The sequence below is a fragment of the Charadrius vociferus genome, unplaced genomic scaffold (genome assembly GCF_000708025.1).
Source record: "Charadrius vociferus isolate BGI_N301 unplaced genomic scaffold, ASM70802v2 scaffold2, whole genome shotgun sequence".
NCBI lineage: Eukaryota > Metazoa > Chordata > Aves > Charadriiformes > Charadriidae > Charadrius > Charadrius vociferus.
In genome coordinates, this window is record NW_009647595.1 from 7,717,733 (window position 1) to 7,741,313 (window position 23,581).

Here is a 23,581-nt window from a genome sequence, read left to right on the forward strand (position 1 = left end):
TTCTTACTAAGTTAGTACAGTTTATATTCCTTGCGGTATATTTACACCCGTTTTGATTAATTCTGGAATAGTACAAATAGAAAGAATATTCCAACATTGGCAATTATTAGTAATGTGTCTTTGTATAAAGTAAATTAAATTTTAATTCATCGATTTAATGTCTAGGATTTAAAATCGTTTGGGTAAGTTGTATTTACTGATTTTGCTAGATGAAAATTTTACTAGTCAAACTAAATATTTGAACTGTTAACACTGTCATCTGAAAAAGAGGTCAGGAGAGGAACAGAGACTCTTATCAGGTCAAGAAAAGATTATAGAGTCTTCTAAAAAAATGTGTCAACCCTGGGGAATGAAGTCATTCTATAATTATCAGTGTGATACTGTTTCAAGTGCATATCATAAACCGAACGTTACTGGTTTAGATGTGTATGTTAGCAGCCTCCTCTGCCTAGATTCCTTGTGTTATCAAAGGAAAGGGGTGAGACACCTCCAGAAGTCCGTTAAAATCTGAATGACCATCTAGTCTTGTTTCACGTTAGTTGGGGATCCTAAGGCAATTGTGTATCGTACTTAGGAATTTCAGTACCTTAAATTAGGTGGAATTAAACCAGACATAGGCACAAAGCTCTTTTCGTCTCAGTCCACCTTCTCGAAGCCAGGAGGTTTATTTCTCTCCTTTCTTTAAAGGGAAATGTTGAACTTCTTGCATTTTGCAATCTTAGATACTACGTGCCAAGAAAATCTACATAATGATTTGTTTTCATATCTAAGTTCAATTCTTTATCAGCGAGATGAATAATTTCATTACTTTTATTTCCCAAATATACTGTATCTTTAAACAGCTAACCTTTACTGTGCTTATTTCATAGTAGCTTCTGTGCTTTGCTAATAGCGCTGTTTCCCTATTTTCTAAATAAAACATGGATTTGAAAAACTATTATTTTAGAAGTAATCAAAAGACTGAAAACATCTTTATTGCTTCTTAAGTGAATGTGTCCTGCTTGAAAAACAGATGTTTCTTTCTTTATTCTAAAGCTGAACTAGTACGTCCAGAGGTAAAGCATCAGTCCTTAGATCCTGAAAGTTAACTGTGTCAACTGATACAGAGCTGTGTCCTGTTCAGATTAAGAGTGCTGGGGTGGTATTGAGTCATGTGTTGCCTGCAAAAGCTGCTTTTTGTTTTTATTTTTTTGTGTTGAAATAATATAGTTTCTTTACAAAAAATTGGTTAAGCGCTGTTACGATGAAAGGAAAGTCACTTACGAAGTTGAGGCACTTCCATTAGATAACCTATGTTCTGCACTAGAGCTAGAGCCTCCCTGTGCACAGTGGTAAATGAGCCCTCCTTATCTCCTCAAACACCCTCCAGCAGAATTTTTTCTCAGTTTGCTATTCAAGGGGACTTGCTTAATGAATAAATTTGATTCCTTCACAAAGATAACCCTTGAATCTTCTCAGTTACCTGAACCTTCTTGAGAGTGTTTCAAGACCTACTTTTTATTTTCTCCTTTTCGTGGGCAATTTTCTTCTGAATATTTCAATAGGAAATGAATGCCATTGTCTGACACACAGTGCAGTATTCATCTGCAGTCCTCTGTATCGTCTTCCCTATCTGTACACTTCTACATAAAACAGAACAGTACTGTATTTATAAAGTGCTGCTATGGTAGTAAGCTAGTGGTGTTCTTGATTAATCATGTGCTTGTGTGTGTATGTATGTGTATATATGTATTTTATCCTTTTTTATTTTTTTAATTCTTTATCTAAAATGTAACATCAAAGTTGGCCCTGCTTGGATTTGGCAGTTGGACTGGAGAATCTTAAAATATCCTTTCTAACCTAAATTATTATGTGATTTTGATACTCATTTTCCTTTTTTCTTGGTCTTTTATAGCATGGTCAGCAGTTGTACAGACACATCTACTTAGGCTGTAAAGAAGAAGACAATGTCCAAAAAAATTTTGAACTGCTGTTTACATCTCTAGCTCTTACCACAATTGAACTAGCCAATGAAGAAGTGGTTATTGATCTCATTCGACTAGCTATTGCTTTGCAGGTATGAGTCTCAGTCAGTGTTGGGTTCATTGATGTACAATTTTTATTTGTAATTGGAGATGGGGATAACTTTTTTTGTTTGCATGTTGATCTTCAAGTTGGAAATCACACCATTCAGTCCTAATTTGATCGATCCGTTAAGGAAGTGCACTTTATACATAACGGTTATTAATAGGGAGGCTTCAATTAATCACATTTGTTACAAACTTCTACAGCATGTTCTCTTCAGGAAATACAGCAGATGTGGAAATTTTTTGAAACGTTCCCTAGAATCACTGATATATTCATTAGCAGATTGACAAGGTATACTGACAACCTGTGATCCTGTGTCAGTGGTCTGTTTAAAATATATGGACGGTCCTCACCTTGGTAGAAAGCTTATGGTTGATTGTTTGGTTGGAAGTGTTTATCAAACCAGGCTATTTAATCTTACCTTAGGGGAAAATACTATCTGTGTGTTGACAGGCTTTATTCCTTAATGTTTCCGTTACAGGATCAAACATTATTTCATACTTGCATACATTCCTTGGTGAAACTGTCTAACTTAGTAGGTTTATCTGTGTTGAAATTTAAGCATTCAAAAAAATAGTGCTACCATGAGTCATGGAAATTTGATGAAATTGTGCTCTGTATTCCCAGTTCACTCTGTCATTAACCTTATTCCCTAATGTGCACCTGCATTATGAAACCTCTGAAATGCAGAGTGCATCCTTAATTTTAAAATATGTCAATGAACCAAATCCTTACTTGATGAAAATGTTATGTTTTTTACTAGAACAAAAATAATACAATCTAAATAAACATAGAAATGCTAATAAACATTACGTAAGTCCCTTTATGGTACTGTATCTGTGACTCACAAGAGTGATTTTTATTATCGAACTACTGTTTCTAATTTTCCTGAAAAAAGTTTTATGATCAATACATGGCAAGGACAAGAGACTACCCGTCATTAATCTGTACTCTTTCTGAGAAACTGAAGTTTGAGTTGAGTAGACTTACTTCTCTTCATAGGAGTTGACTCCTTCAAGCAAATTCAGATCAATATATATACCTCGTTTGCTAAGTAATACCAGATAGTCATCATAGGTCAGCTAGTGTTACTAATAATAATTTTGACTTCCATATATCAGGAACAGCCCATTAACTGGGGAGAGTATAATGCTATCTTTTATATTTCAGGACGTTGCCATCATCAATGAGGATAATCTGCCAATGTTTAATCGTTGTGGTGTCATGGCATTAGTTGCAGCATACCTAAACTTTCTGAGTCAGATGATTGCGGTTCCTGCCTTTTGTCAGCACGTCAGCAAGGTAACACATAGTTAAATAATTTAAATCATTTAGAACAGTACATGTTCTGTTGTAAAATGAGTAAATAACCTCTGTCAAGTAATTGCTTGTGGTGGTGATCTCCTGTATTTGTGTCCACCAACATTGCTCTTTGCTTTTGGTCTCTGATGGCATTACTTGCTGAGTCTTAAAATTATGCACAGAATATTCTTCGTTCAAGCTATAGCATTTTTATTTTGTTTGTGGTACCATATATAATGGGCTAAATCCCTGTCTGGTGTAAGAATTTACAGCCTCACTGGCTTCGGTAAAACAGTACTGACATGCAGAAGACCACAAGAACCAAATTTTTAGTCTAAAGGGTTAGCGTGACAGTCTCCTTCTTTGGTTAAAAGAAATTGTAAAGGCCTCATTTGTGCTTAGGTAGATGTTAGTGAAGGAATGGTAATCTGCTACAGCAGAACCTGTTTAAGCAGTTTAGTTATTGGAGAAAATAGCTATGGAACTGCTTCACTTGAACTATTTGCCTTTTTTTTTTTCAGGTCATCGAAACTAGAAGTCTGGAAGCATCTTATTTTCTACCAGAAACAATTTTCAAAGACAAATGCAAGTGAGTAAATATAAAATGTGAATTAATAAGCAGTGAGGTACCTATTTTACTATTAAAAATCGTGCATCATTGCAATATGTTGCATATGTAAAAATAATTTAGAGGTTTAATAACGTACAGGATAGACTGAAGAAAACCAAGCATTAAAAGCTTATATACGTACATGAAAAAAATCTGGTTTTCAGGCTTTTTTTATTTGTAGTCAAAAGCCCTTACATCTGCACAATATGATGCTTGTTGTAAGTGCTAACAAGCAAAATGCAGTTTCTCTGAATCACAGAATGGGTGAGGTTGGAAGGGAGCTCTGGAGATCCTGTGGTCCAAACCCTTGATCAAGCTGGGTCACCTAGAGCAAGGCTGTCCAGGCCCGCATCCAGATGGCTTTGGACTGCCTCCAAGGATGGAGACTCCACATCCTTGCTAGGCAAGCTGTGCCAGTGCTTGGTCACCCTCACAGTAAAAAAGTGTTTCCTGATGTTCAAACAGAACCTTCTGTATTTCAGTTTGTGCCCACTCCTTCTGGTCCTGTTGTTGTCTTGTCTTCAGGTAACACTGTCATTGGGCACCACCAAAAAGAGCCTGACTCTGTTGTCTTTCCACCCTCCCTCCTTTAAGGTAGTTGTACACATTGATAAGATCCACCTTCTTTCCTCCATGCTAAAACTGAACCGTCCCAGCTCTCTGTCTTCCTTCACTGGAGAGATGGTCCAGTCCCTTAATCCACTTTAGTGGTCCCTACAGTAAGTCCGTGTCTATCCTGTCCTGGGGAGCCCAGCACTTGACATGGCACTCCAGGTTTGGCCTTACCAGTGCTGAGTAGAGGGGAAGGATCACCACCATCTGCCCAATGGCAGTACTCTTCCTAACGCAGCCCAGCATACTCTTAGCCTTTTTTGCCACAAGGACACATTGCTGGCAAATGGCAAATACTTTGCAGGTTTTTCTGTTTAATGGAGACCATATTCTCTCAAGATGTAGCAAAATAGGTGAGGAACATATTTCAGATAACCAAGAAGTGTTAAAGTTATTTAAAATGTTGGAGAGATATTTGGTGGACTAATTTTGGGGTGTATATTCATTCCTAAAAAACTAAGCAAGTTTTATTTCCATCAGATCATTAACACTGACCCTTTTTGGTTGCATGCAGACATTGGAAAAATATTTTATGTAATGAAACAAATCTCTGTTGGTAGATAATAACGTAAAATATATATTTTGACAGTCTTCCAAAATCCTTAGAGAAGCATGAAAAAGATTTATTTTTCCTAACAAACAAGATTGCAGAATCATTAGGAGGCAGTGGATACAGTGTGGAAAGATTGTCCGTTCCGTATGTCCCCCAGGTAACAGGTAAGTGGTGATTAGTGGCAAAACTACTAAGTACCAGTTATTAAGAATGCTTTCATGATGTGTTTTGTGCCAACGAAATGTAGTGTGACTGCTTGGCAAAAAAATGTAATTATTTTATAATTTTGTTTTCTCAAGATTTTTTTTCCTCATTGTCTACTCTATTATGTTAAGAAGTGTCAACTTTGTGTCCTTTTAAGATTATTTTTTTTTCCCCCTTAAGTTCAGGAGGTGGGGCAAGAAGTTCTTGAACCCACTTCAACTCTTTTTAATGAAGTCTTTGCTTTTGAAAGAATACCTAAGATGATACTGGTGCTTATTAGTGTTTTTCTGTATTAATTTGTATTAGCAGGTGAGGAAGGATTACACAAGTCAGCGTACTTTATCCTTTTTATGTAAACGCTGGATGGAATGTATCCCATCCTTTTGCCATCTGGCCTTATGCTGACTTATTTGCCTTAGTCAAAGTCTCAATGAGCGGATGTTAATTTAATCAAGAATTTTACATTTTCCTCCATTAGATACCTATGCTAGCTTAATGTCAGATAACACAATGAAAATAAAGTATGCCTGAGGAAAATCTGTGAGAGTTCATGCTACCCAGGATGCAGGAATAGTGTGGGAGTAACTAGCTTACTATGTGACATTGTGTGTTTTCTGCTTTTAATATATTTTGAAAGCAGCAGCCTATTGAGCAACTTCCTGAAAAGCTATGTGACATTGTGTGTTTTCTACTTTTAATATATTTTGAAAGCAGCCTATTGAGCAACTTCCTGAAAAATAAATTGTTTGAAACATTTGTTTTACTAACCGTGCGTGTTTTATGGCTGTACCTAACTGGTTGTTGTTGTAATAAACTCTGAAGCATGACCTTTTTGAGAAACAAAAGTTCCTAGCAGGAAAATATGATTCCTGTGTTTTGTAGCTCATGCATAGAAAGAAACATAGTACATATGGACAGTGAATGCCAGATCTGTCACACTTGTGGTACAATTCAGAGACACTGCCGCCTGCTCTTGAATAAGCTTTTTTGGATAGCTGCTGTGGGAGGGGATGAGTTCTCCAGAACAGCAGATGTGGTTTTGTCCCGTGCACTAGCAGGCAAACTAGTGATATATTCTGACACACAGCTGCAATGTCTGTGTTTTCTGTTCCTGGTTGTTGTCTTCTAAAAAGGAAAATGTTGCTGTAGTTGACTGATTATTTCTTCTGGCATTCAAAAAAACGGTTAAAATTATATTTTAATATTCACAGAAGAGGTAGGTAGCAAGTAAGGAAATAATATGTTTTGAATTTTTACTGTCTCTGAGTGAGTGAATGAGAATGGAATGAGAAAGATATCCTGGTTGGAAATTTACGTTAAGCCTCTTCTAGAAAATGAGATGTATTTATACCCAGATGGCTTTGCTAGAGTTTTCTTGGATACTTTGATAAAAATGCATTCTTACACAGGAAGATATGTAAGTTCTGACAAGGTTAAGCAAGTTTAGCTGCAAGTATGTGAATAACTGCCTCTTCAGGTGATGAGAAACGGCCATATTTAATGCTAAATCTTAGAATATGTGAATCAGATGGCTGGGGTTTTTTGTTGGTGTAGTCTCGTGCAAAGAGCAGCAACCAAAACTGGTTTCACATCTATCATCATACCTGATTAGGATTGTTAATCTCTGATCCTGTGAGATACTGAGCTTCCAAGGTTTTAATTTAACAAAATCAGTACCAAAGGGAATATTTTGCAATTCTAAAAGTTTTCATTTTTACTTAAATGTTTAATTTCTACTATTAATATATATAATGCTAGAATATAGCATTTCAAAATATATCAATAATTTTAGTAAAAGATGGATCCATTTTTTTGTATATTCCTATTAAAGTTATGGTTGGACCCAAAAAGCCAGCAAAGATTTTACCCTAATTATTTCTAATATTTCTGAATATTAATGATGTAATGCTTGACAATGACGTACAGACATAAAATCATCATCCTGTCTCTGTTTCAGGTTTTGGTACTTCTTATCAGTTTGAAAGACATTCATATTTGCAACTTTTTGTGCCTTGTTCTCTTCCTTATTTGGGGTAGGAGGGAAGCTGATAGTTTAAATGTACATTTAATCATTTTGTCTATACATATATAACTTTTTTTAAATTTAGCACTATTTCCATCAGGCAAAAAACTTCATAAACGCAGACACAAGTCAAAAGGTAAAAAATGAGCTGTAGGTCAGCCTGCTCTCCTGCTAGCTGTGGTGTGTGTGTATAGGATGTGCACAGTGAAAAAAAAATACGCTTTTAGAAGACCTTTAGGCCAGAAATTGTGTTGTACTTAGTGTTTCCTTCTGCTTTTTTTTGTTTATCTCCTTGTTATACCTGTAGCAATGTTACCTGCTGCAGGGTTTGCCTTTGTGTTTACTCTTGATTTGCAACTCTACAATTTGGTGGCTTCTTATTTTCTTTTCCTAAGTAGGTAGTAGGGCTATAGGTATCATCTTTGTGATAGTGCTAATTACCTCTTTGAGTAACATTATAAGAACTTGGTAGAAAGTTGGAAGAAGCTCACAGCTGTTCACAGAACGATGATTCACCTTGGTGGCTGTTCAGGGTAAAGGTCCATTAGTGGGACATGTATATGCGCATGCCCACCAGTAGCTGGACTTAGATGCTCTCTACCCACCAGCTGTCTGCTGGTTCCCAGTCTCCCCAGTCACTGGCATGTGAGTCCCCAAGGCCCACAGCCCCAGTCCAGCTGCTGGCACAGATCCCTCTTGGGCACAGTAATGCACACGCGCGTGCAGAGGTGGGTCTCAGTCAACCCCCCAGGCTCCATGGTCTTTCTGACAGTTGACCTGAGCCTCCTGGTCCCCCCAGGTGCTTCTCGCTCAGAGACACGCAGGGAGCCAGACACACACGGACACCCCCAGCTTCCAGGCTGCTTGACCTACTCACCTGCTGGCCCAGCTTGATATTCCCTCATGATCACGCACTGATGCTATGCACCTTTGCGCGCTCCAGGCACACAGGCCCTCTGACCCCTGGTCTGTCTGCAGTTGCTGCACTCAGACCCCCGTGCACACACCTGCACCAATAATTGAGTCCCTCACCCAGGAAAAGAGAAGTGGGATTTAATGAGAAGACAGGACAGGCTGCACTGATGAGGCTCAGGACATGGCCAGATGTCTGATCAGCAGCTGGTTTACATGGGACTGATACCTTTATCCCCTTATCCCTCTGTTTTCCTTGCTTGCTCCTTCTCAAACCATCTCAATCCTCCTTTTCTCCACCCTTGATTCCTCCCCTAAACATCCCATACTAAGCCTTGGGCAATCCCAAGATGCTATACCCTGCATCCCACGGTGTGTCCCATACCACCCCAGTCACTGATCCCACCTCGGTCAGTGAGGTGACCCAGAGAGTGGCTCCCATTGCCCCATGGCTCCTAGACCGTGGGGCCAAGACTCCTGGGACAGCCCTGGCAGGGACTGGGGCTCCACCACTGCCCTTGTAGGTGCCTCTGAGCTCCTTCGTGTGCGTGGAGACAAGCTTTATATCATATAACAGAAAAAAAATTGCAATTTTCACCGTTTTTAACCCACTTAATGTGTTGAAATTCGAGATGAATGGGCATTTCTATTAGGCAAGTATAGTGAGGCATCCATTGCAAAAATGAATTCGATCCAAAGTAGTCCCAAAAATGTATCTATACTGGTATTTGCATGTCAATTATAGAGAGGGCAGCAAGATGGCAGCAAAGATGTAGGTTTGTCTTGTGTTTACTCTTGTGCGCTAAGGTGCTTTCCTCAGACTCTGTCTGTACTGGGTCATGTACCAGTGAGCTGTCAGGGATTAAAAATTAAGTAAATCCTTCAAAATGCCACTTCAGATGCTCAGAGACTCTGAGAACCTGGCAAAGATAGCTAGAATTCAGGTGTTTTTCACTAATCTTGTTCTTTCACTGCCTCTTGATCTTAAAATGGCCTTTCATTTATATGACTTCTGAAAGTTATTTCTTGATTTTTAAAAGCTGAGTATGTTTAGCTCTGCTGGAATGAATTCTGTTTGTTCCTGCTCAATATTTGCACTGCAAAAGCTCTTTGCTAGAAGTGGTTTAAACAAAGGTTGCAGAAGAAACGGCATAAATTACCTTGCGGTGGGGGAGTTTTACATTCATTCTCCTTATCTTTATCTTACTATCAAGTGCCTGTAGGTGCTTCTGACTGTCTGCAGTGCACATCATTGCATAATAGCAGCCTGGTCCAAATGGCTTGATCTCGGCTAAATTCTAAAATGTGACATTGCAATTCATGGTTTTGTAAATGAGATGCGTGCAAGTCGGATCACTCAAGTCTCCATTTGTCTGGGGATCCTCATGACATGTCTGTAAATGCATTTTTACTGTTTTTTTTTTTAATCTTACGTTAATATATTAAATGTCAAAAATGAGAAAATGTTAGTGGTGTATTGTCTCAGGAACGCAGGCACAAAAAGAAGATACATCAACTGATGGATCATTTGTTCATATCTGCTTAAGCATTAGCAAAATTGTGCTCCTATTAGTATCAGCACAGTTGGTCTTATTCTTACTAGTTTTTAGGCTGCTGGACTTGCTACAATGTTTGTACGAAGTTAGAAATTGAGAGGTTATTTTTTTTCACCAAGTAGATTTTTAGACTGGCTGAATATGGTACTTGTAGCAACAAGAATAAGGAAGGATTGTTGTTCATTTCCGTTCAGAAATCTATTTCTTCTGTCATTGAGTCATCTTCCAAGAAGCCCTTTTCTGTTTCAGAATGCCTTCAAATTAAGACCTTAATATTTCAGTTTCCCAACCAAAAAAAAATAAGTTCAGGCTCTTGTAAATTACTCTGCAGCAATATTTCATCGTGTACTGTTATTTATTATGCATCGGAATAAGATTTCATCTCATTTTTTTGAATCCTGGGCTTCCAGGGGAAAGTTGGCAAGATCTGGAATGAGAGAGGGAAGGGACGATAAAAAGGTTATTTTCCTTCATATTTAATAATTTAGAGCAGTAACTGATCATTTTTCACAACAGTCGAAATGATAAACTAGATGTATGTGGCATATAGAAACAAATCTGCCTCTGATATGTAGAAATTTGATAGATCATGTTTCAGCTGTTACACAAAAAGTGATATAAGTTGTTTTTCTTCTAGATGAGGACAGACTCTCCAGGAGGAAGAGCATTGTGGACACGGTATCTATTCAGGTGGATATTCTGCCTGGCAACAACACAGACGATAAGGTATGAAAATCACAGGATATTTTAAAAAGGCATCTTTGGGGTGGGAGGAGGGGGTGGCGGGCAGGGAATGCAAATGAAGTTTTCCCATAAGTCTAATATCTAATTGTTATAGCAATGCTAAATGCTTTCAGGTTTTGATTTTTTTAACTCCTGTATTTGTAGAAATGTGTTGTCAAAGGCACTGATACTGATCTTGCTGTATAAAAATACTTTATATTTTGTCGCTATAGTTTTTACAGGTAGTACTGCAGAATATGGGGTGGCAATACATATATACAACTACTATTTTATGAGTAAACATTCTAAAATATTTTCTTTGCATTTTGAGGGATCAAATAAAAATCCTGCATCTCTATCCCTCCATCATTTGATGTATCTGGGAGTCTTGTTCGTCAACATGGGGCTGACAGATACAAGACTAGGGGGACACCTGCTGTCTTTCAGAGGGGCTGGTTAAAACTAGGCAGGCTACCTCCACCATGGTGTTACACTATCACTTTTCCCTTCCAGAAGAGCTTAACACGCAGAGCTTTAAAGACACAGGAAGGATAAGTTAGCAACAAAAAGTTCATATGTAGGGTACAGAAACTGATGCTAATTATCCCTTAGGAAGTCTGCATTATAATTAAAATTATCCCACATTTTTTGACACTTCATTTGAAGTATTTCTTAAAATAAATTTCCATTTCTACTGAATGTTTTTCAAGGTTCTGATGATTTTTATTAACCAGATTTCTGCTGGCTTCTCTGGGGATTAGCTGTTGAAACTGAGGTGGTTTTACATGCAAATGAATCCTACCGTTAGCACCTTAAAGCACAAACCTGCTAGGGACATGAAACAGAATGTGGGGACTGAGTCAGGCTGAATGTTAGTGAAAAATGCGTTATTAAGCTATTGCAAAGGAGCAAGCCTCATTTTAGAACTTACTGACAGAAGTGATTTACATTTTGCATCATTATTATTATTATTCCTTTCTGCTTTGTGCTGATGATACCTCAGATGATATGTTGTGTTCAGTTCTTACTGTTGTGCTTTAGCAAGTATACAGATAAGCTAGATAAAAGTTCAGGAGAAAGAAGAAAGAAGTGTTTAAAAAATAAGCCAGATTATCATTTATTTTATTTATTGAAGAAAGTAAATGCTCCTAACAGGAATGGGGGTGTTTGCTATTAGTATCCTTTTTTAATCTCATGTATTATATGTGATTGAACATCTCTTTTGAAAGCAGAATTAAATGGGAGAAGCTTCCTTTTCAGATTTCAAATTATTATGCTGATGTTATGTTAAGCCTTGATATATAGACATTTTTTTGAACAGGATATAGCAGTTGTAGATAAATTAAATCTGTGTATGGGTTCTCATTTTAATGTGATACAGTGTCTTGGAGTTAGTTTTTCTCTCTTAAAAGCAATGATTTTATTAATCAGAAACAAGTAAAACAAAGTATTCCTTCTTCAGTTGCTTTATAATGTTAGTTTACAATGCAAAGGGAAAACAAATATTTTTCAATTTGATGTCTGCAAATTGGTCTTGATACCTAAATAATGAGCATCTCAAAAACTTTCATAGAATCATTGAATCATAGAATTATTCTGGTTGATAAGAACTTTAAGATCATTGAGTCCAACCATTAACCTAACACTATCAAGTCCACCACTAAACCATGACCCTCAGCACCATGTCTACACGTCTTTTAAATACCTCCAGGAATGGTGACTCAACCACTTCCCTGGACAGCCTGTTCCTTCAGTAATGGTGCTCTGTAATTTTTGCTAATTCTTGCTCCCACTTAATGCATGGTTTTGGTCTCCTGCAATGTAAGATGATACACTGGATGTAACTCAAGAGGACAAAGAAAGAAAAAAGGTCCATGAGGATATTAAATCTGGTTCTCCTGCTATGTAGATTAGTAAATATAACATAATCTGTAACTGTCAGCAAAATTAAACTGCAAAAAAAAAAAAGGAGCATAAGGCTTTATGATTAAGAGGGTGAACTACCTAATTCATGCAAGTTTTAGGATTAATGACGTATGGTACCATTTCTACACTGTCTGAGGTAGAAGACTGTTTATTCATAAAATATCTATTATTCTCGGTAAAATCAAAAATTTTTGATGTGGGAAGTGTGTTAGTGAATGGTGTTCAGAAAGATGGTTTATTCCGTAGTTATCTCCATTTATAAGATGAAAGCACTTGTGAAAGCAGATAGTGCTTCTGTGATGTTAATAACCAAATATAATGGTGGCTAATGTTAGCAGCTACTATGGATGTTAATTAGAAATCTGAAAGGCTGCCATAAACAAGTAATATTTACCAAATATGAATTGTATAAAAGGTGATTATTTAAGCCTGAATACTTTTTATCTCTAGCTGTATCCACAAATATTTGACATAAAGGGTGTTTTCCTGTTTATTTATTAACCATTTATATATTCAGAGGTAGAGAATACAATGCTACTGTAGTAAAATGTTAGAAAAGTATCATTTACAGCTCCATCTCCTGAAATAACACTGATATATAAAGGAAACAGCTGCTACTTCTGGCTTTTCCATTTACAATAGGTCAAGTCAGTTAATTAAAAAATTGAAAGAATTCAGGGTCTTCTGAATTGGGTGAAATAACAATTTGCTACCTTACAGATCATTTGTCTTAGATCATATTAGACTGTTCTAAACAATAAGCGTTTATAAGGAAAAATAAAAGTGCTGCCCATTTGCATGGAGTTAGTTTTGAAGGATTAAAGTAAGGTAGTCCAAGCCAAGAAACCACATTATATTCAGGTGAACACTGTTCTGCCATCTAAGCATTCTCCCCTAATATCACAGTGGTTTCACTGTAACTTACTGATACATTTGCTGGTACAGAAACTGTAGGTCTGTAAAGAATTGAAACAGAAAAATCCATGAGCTGGAGCTCTTTAGAGAAATGTTCATGTGTCTTTGGTAATTTTGCAGCCCGAAGCAATTCCTAATGAAGTACATCTGCAGTAGCAAATGTATATTCATATTGCTAAATGAACAAATTTTCTCAGTGCATCAGACATAGCTTGTTATGAAGAGCCCTTTAGCTCCAACGCTTATGACATAAGCACCAAATTATTTGGAGCCTGTACTGGTATGAAGTTAGCCTAAAGCAATAAGCGTTTTCCACTCTACCCTCCACTACTGTCTCTTACTTTACCATCACGTTGCTGGTAACTCAGCCAGTCTCAGGAAGCAGATGCTGTTATTCGCAACAGCTGTCTAAGAACCAGTACTGGGGCTTAGCAATATAGAAACACCACAGCATATTCCTGACCCAGAGGAGTGTTATGCCAAAATTCAAGTCCTTTCCCAAAGTATTGTTGCCGTAGAGGGTCTTGACCAGAATTTGGAAAGTTTACCTTGATCTCATTTGATAAAAATTTCCTCACTAATTGCAGTGGCTTAAAACTGTGAATTAGCGATCTGTTGTCTGTCACAGAAAGTCCCGATACAGCTATTAGAAACTTGTAAAGCAGAAAAGTTCTGTGGCTGTTTTGACCTTCTGTATTTATCACATTCGGTATTTTTTAGAAAGTTGTTATATGTGAGGTTTAAGTGGGTTTTTTTCTTTGTGTTTAGGTTGATAACACTGAAGAAATCACCTTTGAAGCTTTGAAGAAAGCAATTGGTAAGACTTATTACAGTTGTTTTTATGCAGCACGCTTTTAAGTTACTATGGAATTGCTAGGGAAAAATAATAACCAGATATAATGCCAGAATAACATAATAAAAGGATTACATTTGTTTCTTTTCAGCTAGTAAATTTATTTAAAACTTCGGTTATTTATTTCTAAATTTCTGAAATGATATCTTGATAATTTTAGTGCATTCACTTTCTGAAGCTAATGTGACAGAATGAAAAGCATCTGGAAATGCCTTCCATCTATTAAATTTGCCCTTACAGACCAAGCTATAAATAACATGAGATTTTCAAATTCCACTGAGTGATTATTTATAAAGCAACTTAAATGGTTTTTACACATTAAGATTTTCAGGTCTTCAATGCATTCAGAAAATAGGTTGTAAGGAACACATTGTGGACTTCAAAACCGCTCAATTTTTTAGTTAGTGTATTGATACACATCGGTCTGATTTGTTTAAAAGAATATTTTTCTGACAAGTGACCCACCTATCAGAACTCAGAATTACCCAGTTTCCTTATTTCTTATCACTGTAAGCAATTACTAATTAATGCTGTCCAGTCCACCAAAATCATGTCAAAACATAGATTAGACATGGATATTTTAAACAATAGACCAATATTTTAAATAATAATCCAATCTGACAGTTTTCCAAACCTGCCTAATCACTGAGGTACTTAAATTCATTAGATGCTGGAAAGTTCCAGCTGCTTTTAGGTTCACTCAGCCAGTGGAGGTTGAACTTGCTTTTCCCAATTTCTAATGGAAAATTTTGCCCACCTGTCTGCATGATACTGGGAGGGAGGGTACTCCCTTCTTTTATCTGGAAGCTGAACTTGTGTGCAGTGAGTGAGAAGTGCAGTCTGGGGTCCGGATAATAAAGCAAAAGGAAGCTTGAGGTACTTGTAATTAAAGTGCATAGTAAGAAAGGGGCAAAACTGGGGTTCTCAAACCACCTCCCTGAAATGGTATCTGCATTTTGCTTTAGGAGCAATGACAGCTCGCTTGAGTATGGTTGCACCACTTCAAATACAGCGCTTGTTTGCTTCTGCAGTGCACATTTGAAGGTTTATATCACTTAGACTTGATATACAAAGATTACATCTGGGTTTGTTTTGGGTTTTTTTAATTTTTTTAAGATAACAATGGACTTGAAGAACAGGAAAAAGAAAAAAGGCGTCTTGTGATTGAAAAGTTCCAAAAAGCGCCATTTGAAGAAATCGCAGCACAATGTGAAACCAAAGTAAGTTTCTGAAAAATGTTTTACAGCCTTGAAGATACTAGTATAGGCATTAATGGGGATGTGCTGGCTAGAGGTGACTTATGTTACCATGTCACTGCTGCTGTTACTTCTAAAGAAGTTTAGTCCTTTGTCTTCAGCTGTTGTCTCCGCTATTATCAATGTTGAGAAATTCCAGTTATTTAAAGTGTGGTTTTGATTATTCCCAGACCATTTGAAAAGGAATGGAAATCTCATACACTCTTCATCTTAACGTTTTCCTTACTGTCTTTGAAATCTAGATTCACAGTCCATTCCTATTTCATCCTGAGATAACTGGAGCTGTACTTACTCCATTGTGTATTTTGAATAACTAAGTGTATTTCAGGTTTGTTGAACTCGTGTCTACAACGGCAAAATTTGCTATACAGTTCCTTGCACTCCAAGCCAGGATCACTCAATCTCGCACTCCTGTTCAGTGCTCAGAATCCTTGCAGCAGTGAGAAAAGAAATCGAGATAGGAAATGCTGCCTAGATTTGCCGTCTGGTGATGTGGAACGCACTCACTGAGTATGGTCTGGCACATTCACTTAACTCAATATATAGTAGTTAATAATTCAATTTTAATTTTTTTTTCCTAGGCAAACTTGCTTCATGATAGACTTGCACAGATACTGGAACTCACCATTCGGTAAGGCTTTATACAACAAGAATATGATGAATGAAACATGAGTTATAAAGCAATTGTGACTACTTTCAGGTGCTCATGTCATAGTCTTCACATGTAATAGGCAGAAAATAATTGATTTAACTGAATCTCGTGGTTTAACATTGGTACGCGTTTAAGGCCTACACAGCCACTGGCTCAGTCCCCCTCAGTGGGATGGGAAAGTGAATTGGAAGGGTAAAAGTGAGAAAACTCATGGGTTGAGGTAAAGACAGTTTGATAGGTAAAGCAAAAGTTACACGAACAAGCAAAGCAAAATAAAAAATTCATTCACAATTTCCCATCAGCAGGCAGGCGTTTATTCACTTCCAGGAAAGCAGGGCTCCATCACGCATAATGGTTACTTGGGAAGACAAACTCCAAACGTCCCCCCCTTCCTCCTTCATCCATAAAGCTTTTATTGCTGAGCATGATGTCATATGGTACAGGGTATCCCTTTGGTCACTCGGCATCAGCTGTCCCAGCTGTGTCCCCTCCCAGCTTCTTGCCCACCCCCAGGCTACTCACTGGCGGGGCGGTGTGAGAAGCAGAAAAGGCCTTGTCACTGTGTAAGCACTGCTCAGCAATAACTGAACTGTCCCTGTGTTATCAATGCTATTTTGGTCACAAATCCAGAACACAGCAGCGTGCAAACTACTGTAAAGACAGTTAACTCTATCCCAGCCAAAACCGGTACACTGAAAAAGAATAGTCTTTATCTAAAGCAGTGACTTTGATTTTCTTTTTGCTATTTTGAATCTTTTAGATAGTGAAGAATATCCGGAAACCACGTCATAGTATACTTCTATTCTTGTATTATTTCTGTGTATATCAGTAGTATTGAAGAATGCTGTTTTTTCCCATTGCTGTCTGTTTGAGAAAGTAATTAGGTATTTAAGAGTCAAAATAATAAAGAGTTGCGCACATCTGTTGAGCAGTGTAAATAGTATTTGTTAGTAATAAAATGTTTTTTCATAGACCTGCAGTTGATGATTTAGACCAGAGTACAAAAAAAAACCCCAAGGCATGATAGTTTCATTAGAATTTCAGGAATAGGATAAAATATTGATGGTTGGGGTGGGGTGGATAGTTTACTCTCGTTTCTCAGCTATTAAGGTATAAAGTTATAAAAAAGAAAACTGTCCATATAATTATAAATTATACATATTGATTGTTCTTCTCATGCAGTCCTCCACCTAGCCCCTCAGGAACGATGACCATTACCGCTGGACATGCTCACTACCAGTCTGTTCCAGTCTATGAGATGAAGTTTCCAGATCTTTGTGTGTATTAAGTGTCTTCTGAAGTCTGCTGGACATTATTTAGAGTAGAGTACAATAGAAAGAACAAGATGAGTCTTCAAATTTTGTTGTTTATTTCATCTAAACTAACTTTAAAATAATGATGGGCATGAGCCAAATACAGATTACTCTAGCCAAACTCATGAGACTGTCCTGAGTTGTTTTCTTCTGTAATATATTTGCAGTTAGGTTTTTCATATATCATGTTTCTTCATTTTCATATTTGAGTACATGTAAATGTCAGATTTAAAACTTGTCTTACCATATAGATTAATATTTCAGTTACTCTGGGAATTTTTGTTTCTGTAAATTCCTTTAATTTGAAGCATTGTAACTGAAGAACCTGTTAAAGTTTTTTCCTTTTTTTGTTTGTTGGGTTTTTTTCTCCTCTCCACCTCAATTATATATCTAAATAGAATGCTTTTGGCTTGCTTCATCTTAATAAATGTAACTAGTGGAGCACTACTGCCTTTTTGTTCATGCTGTCATAGCTAGTCAACTCATTTATTTTGGAATAAACGGAAAAAAACAATACCTTACATGTGTTCAAGTGCAGTAAATGAATTAATGAACACTTGTTAAGTATTTTTTTGATGCATCACGTAACATGCTTTTTAGATATATGCGCCCAGTATATGTCTTGTGTTTCTTGCTGAAAGTGAACTGCTTTGCATAAAGAGGAGAAATCTCCTTTTGAATCACTGAACTGTGCAATATTTTTCATGTCTTAAGGTGTATAGTTTACAGACTGTACTTTCAAAAATGCAGTAGTATTTTACTGTCTGCTTTAGTATAAATACAAGAGATATATTTAGTATAGCAGAAAATAAACTGAGGGCATTTTAAATCATAAATACAGAAATTAAAAAATATATTCTATGAGGTATTTCTCTGTAGTTTATTACAGCTTTTTAATGATATTTTAGAAATTGAAAGAAAACTGAATGAAACCATTTAAAGACCAAGAATTTATTATATTTGTGTCCAAGCAAAAGCATTTTTAGAGATGCATCTCTGTGTTCATTTTTGTTTCATTTCTCAAACCATAAGGAAAATGTGGTAACTTTCATAGGTTTATGTATCTGAGTATACTATTCAAATGTAAATAAAGTAAAACTGATACAGCAAATCACTAAGCTTTTGATGATAATTGTCAATGCTGTCTTTGTGACTCACTAAATTCTGCAGGCAAAAAGAAAAAACAGCTTTTGCTGATGCCACGAATAGTAAATTTGAAATCCCTTAATCTATCTGAATCTGACTGAAGCAGCGTAAACATGACTGAATGATCTCAAATATCTGCAATAAACGTAAGACATTAAGTTAGCCAGCAGCTTAGATAAACAATCATCAGGCCGTGAACAAAGTGATCTGACTTCACTTAGCCCTGCTTTGAGCAGCAGCTTGGTTTAGATCACCTTCAGGAGTCCCAATCTAAATTAATCTATGATTGCGTAATTGTAGGATCTGAATAGTTATCGGTCCAGCTAATTTGCTGACTGTTTTGAGCATTTATTGCTAATTTGCTGACTGTTTTGAGCATTTGCAAACCCACTGTAAAACAGATTTTTAAGTTTTTTGAACTGTAGACCACCCTTCCACTGATGTGACATAACATCAGAGAAATATCAGCTACGTAAACCTATGAGAGAACGTGCTGAGACTTTCAGAAAGCATTCACAAAACTCAAAAGGTAATTGAGACCTTCTTTTCAGTTTAACAGTGCAATCACAGCTGTTAGTGGATGACGAAACAGCCCCTTATCTACAGCATTCCGTTGTGATTTTTACTGCTGCAGCGTATCAGCCTGATCAGACCACAGTCTACACATAAATAGGACTCTAGCTTTTAGTTTTCACTTTTGGGGTTTTTTTTAAGGTAAGACATAATAGTTTTTGGCCTATATGAAGAGTGTAATTTTTTAAACAGTAAATCTAACCTAGGGATACAATGTAAACCACTTATCCACTCTGTCATTTTTTAAGAATAACACTGTGCACTTTTGTACAAAAAGAAAATAACAAGTCTAAGAAATAAAGAATGTACTTCTGTTTGCACTCTTGCTGTATGGAGACTGTGCTGTAAATACAGGATTGTTTCTGTGATTGAATTCTCTTGCATGAATGCTGCATGTGAGAATAACTAGATTCGGCATTTCATTTTCTGTTCTGGTTTTGAAGTATTTTTCATATATGCTGATGGTAAGTTATCATGTTTTCAATGTTCATATGAGCTTTGTTTGGGAAATGCAGGTGTTGTGCAGGTATTGTGCAGGTAATGAAGAGCTTGTAACTCACTGTCTGCTCACGGGATATTTAATTACTTCCTTTCTGGAAATTCAGGGAGTCTGTAAGTTGGTAATTGGTTCACTCTGGCCTTCCTAGGCAGCTGGGTGATGGGAGTGACTGTAAAACATATTGGTTTGGTAGCTGTTTTAATATGTAGCTAATCAATGAAACCAAATGAAAGAAGAATGCTGTTGTACGGTATAAAGCTGCTTTGTTTCACTTACCTTTTTACGTTCTTGAGACAGGTTTCAGAACTTAAAAGTTCCATATGCGTACTGGCCCTGTGTTATCTGCAACACATTGAGTACTGTCACTATGTTTATAAATTGGTATCCAGCTGTTTAAATGTATTCCAGCTTTTGCTTTGGGTTCTCTTTCCCATTGTGTCACTTTGAAAAAATTATAGCTTTTGGTAGTGTGTCACTTTAAAGTAAATTAAATCCTTGTTAATTTCAAAAGATAGAAATAGCCGGTTGTCCAAAATCAGAGTAGGGCTAATTTGTCCGTTGTTCTGATGGTCATATATTCTGTACTGTACGTAATGAACCAGTTTCAGTAAATGTAAGAACACACTGTGCAATCTATATTTAAGCAATAAAATAAACCAAAATTTAAAATTAATCATTTCTAAAGTGTCAGTTATTTTTTATTGCTCACAATTAAAATGTCAGTGACATTTTGACATTTAAAATAGACCTCGTTTTATGTATTTTCTTTTTTTTTCAAATGTTGTAGCATTTCAGCATCATTAAACTACTACTTTTATTTTTGTTTATATCATTATTGTTACCAATCCCACCAAAAGTTGAGAATGCAACAATACAAAAACTGTTTCCTACTGGCAAACAAGCTCCAGGAAGATAAATAAGCTATGCTTTTCAGTTTGTAGTATTGATTTCGAGGAATAAAGTTGTCGGGGTGTGTGATTTGTGCACAGCTCACCCACAGGTAGTGTTTTTCAAACAGTGATGCCATCTATTGAGGCTGAGCATTATATTGTTGTTTGTTACTCTCTTTTTTTGGTAGCATTCATTTATTTAGATAGTTTTCAAAGTGCACCCTGAAAGAAGCGGGAAGAACAATTCTTTTTTTCTATTTTGAGGAAGTTGGGACCTTCTCTAGCTCACATGACACATGAGAATATATAGATGTTTATATTGTCTTTTTTTCCCTTGCTCGTCTGTTGCTAATTTTTGCAGACTTTAAAACTTTGTGTATATTTAGGAAATTGTAGAGCATAGCCATCTTCTTTCTACCGTCTATGACTTATCATGGATCTCAGAACCTGCTATTAAGATGTGTGGTTGTCAAGCTTTTTTGTTGCTCACGTTGGTCTGAGCAGGATTTTCACGTTCTCAACACAAGCTGGGGAGAAAATAGTAGTCGCACTTGGGAGATTATTTTAAATCATATCTAAAGAGAAGGTATAAAGGTGAAGATTCTGCCACCCTGCCGCGTGAGACCAGGCAAGGAGGGACAGAATTGGCAGCCACTGCAGTTGTAAGACAAAACAAAGGTGACCTGTTAAGAGCTACTTTCTGGGTACTGGGGGAGTTTCTGTCTGCAAGTTTTTGCTTCTTCATAGCATTGCCTTTCTTTGGAAGACTTAACTCATTCGTTGCTCACAGTTTTAATGATACTGTGATCAGGATGACCGGTACCCCTCAATCCGGTTTTCGGAGCTCATGTCTTCCTAAATTGTGTCACGTTATTTATGAAATCATATTCCCAAATCTCTAATACTTGATCGGGTTACAGGCAAAGAATAAGTGCTTAAAAAGTTAAAATAAGTAAATCAATATTTAATGAAGTAGGATATTGTTTTAATTAGTAATTAATAGATTAGTTGTACACTTTGGGGAAACAACTAGGTTTTGGCCAGCTATGACCCAAATCTTTAAAAAGTATAGTGTAAAGCTACTTTGAAAATGAGAGGGAAAAAAAAAAAAAAGCTATACTGAATGTCTCATTTTGTTCTGCTTATCATTTTTTATTATTCTTTTAGCCCTGATGTCTGAGAATGAATAAATACAGCTAATCATAGCTAGATTATTTAAGACTTCTCTTTATCAACACAATTCATATGGTAGTAGTTACTCTATGGAACAACTTTGGTATTAGAGTCTTCCTGAAATAAGAGAGGCTGCAAAAAAAGCCCGCAGGAGGTAATGACATTGCCTGAGTAACAGCTTGTTTATACTGTAATTTCTCTGTTACTTGATCAGTTCAAGAGATCCATCTCTACCTCTGCAATCAGAAAATTCAGCAGATCTCTGAGTGAATATATGCATGGGTTATTTGCATAACGATGAATGTAATAGGAGTTTCTAATAATTAGCAGAAATTGGTGTTTTTTAATCTTAAACATGTATTTCAAATGAAGCTTCAGAGAAGCAGCGCTGCTATCGTCGATCAGAGAAATGAGCTTGCGTTATTATTAAGCAGCAGTGCACTTAATTGACTTGTTTAAAGGCCAGTTTTTCCCATTTCAGCTCATTAGCTATCTGACCTTTTCATTATCATTTTTATTTATAAATGTTGTGAAATATAAAATAGTTTTTTTCACTATGATAAAAGGCTGATAAAAGTTCCAATTCTGAAGCAAGCAAATGTACCAGTGTAATGCAGATCTCATCCTCAGCTCTGGACAAAAATGGGCATTTTGGACATCTGTAGCGTTTTGCTCAGGTACTGAAATGCCCTTTTTCTGTACTGCGTAATGTAGTGGTGGTGGTGAAATAATTAAAATCTTGTCTGCAGATAGAATTTCTTGCATCACTTAGCTATCCCCTCTGCCTTCCCTTAGAGAGAAAGTCTTTATGTTCTCCTGTTTTTTTCACCAGTGCTAATGGTGCAGCCACTGTAGGTGGTGGGATTCAATACGATAAATACCTTTTGGGTTTGTTTTTTATTTGGGGGGGGGTGGGGGGGTGGGGTTGGGGTTGGTGTTTTTCTCTTCTTTTCTGCACTGCTTTAATCCTTTGCAGTTTTAATGTAGGAAAAATACTGAAAGGGAAATACCACCAGCCAGAGGTTTATACAATATTAACTTCTCATCCAAGAACATCCACTGTCATTTTCACCTGCTGTTCTCACAATGTTTAGTTTGCACAAGAAGATCAAATGATATGGTTTAGTTAACTGCTTTGTGGTCTGGAAGAACACGGGTAGCGTTTCTGTATCCAGCGTTGGAATAGTCATTGATGGGAACATTTTGTGATGAAGTTCAACCCTGTAGAACAAGACTATAGAGAAGAAATTCAGACCTTTCAGAGCAGCTGAATCGCTAGAAAGTTTGTAGCAACCCAGGACATGGTAGGGAATCATAAAATGGTTTGGGTTGGAAGGGACTTCTAAAGGTCATCTCATCCAACCCCCCTGCCATAGGACAGATCCTCAACTAGATCAGGTTGCTCAGAGCCCCATCTCAACCTGACCTTGAACATTTCCCGGGATGGGTCATCTACCACCTCTCTGGGCGACCTGGGAATCTATCTGGACTTCTGTAAGGCCTTTGACACGATATCCCACAATATCCGTCTTTCTAAATTGGACAGATACGGATTTGATGTCTGGACTGTTTGGTGGATGAGGAATTGGTTGGATGGTCACATCCAGAGGGTAGTGGTCAACAGCTCAATGTCCAGATGGAGATCAGCAACAAGTGGTGTCCCTCAGGGGTCTGTGTTGGGACCAGTACTATTCAGTATCTACATCAGTGACCTAGACAGTGGGATCGAGTGCATCCTCAGCAAGTTTGTGGATGACACCAAACTGCTCCGTGATCTTGCCAGGCACAGAGGTGAGGCTGACTGGCCTGTGGTTCCCCGGTCT

At 37.0% G+C, this 23,581-nt stretch overlaps 1 protein-coding gene across 1 annotated transcript in view; it reads left to right on the forward strand.

Moving 5' to 3' along the window:
* Positions 1-17,526, forward strand: part of EFR3A (EFR3 homolog A (S. cerevisiae)) — a 65,503-nt gene extending 47,977 nt beyond the window's left edge. The window contains exons 15-23 of the mRNA XM_009881049.1: positions 1,895-2,056; positions 3,238-3,369; positions 3,891-3,958; positions 5,181-5,308; positions 10,477-10,565; positions 14,172-14,220; positions 15,373-15,476; positions 16,094-16,143; positions 17,347-17,526. Of these exons, the coding sequence (XP_009879351.1) occupies positions 1,895-2,056; positions 3,238-3,369; positions 3,891-3,958; positions 5,181-5,308; positions 10,477-10,565; positions 14,172-14,220; positions 15,373-15,476; positions 16,094-16,143; positions 17,347-17,452 (888 nt within the window). The 3' untranslated portion in view covers positions 17,453-17,526. The remainder of the gene's footprint in view (positions 1-1,894; positions 2,057-3,237; positions 3,370-3,890; positions 3,959-5,180; positions 5,309-10,476; positions 10,566-14,171; positions 14,221-15,372; positions 15,477-16,093; positions 16,144-17,346) is intronic.
* The last annotated feature ends 6,055 nt before the right edge of the window (positions 17,527-23,581 follow it).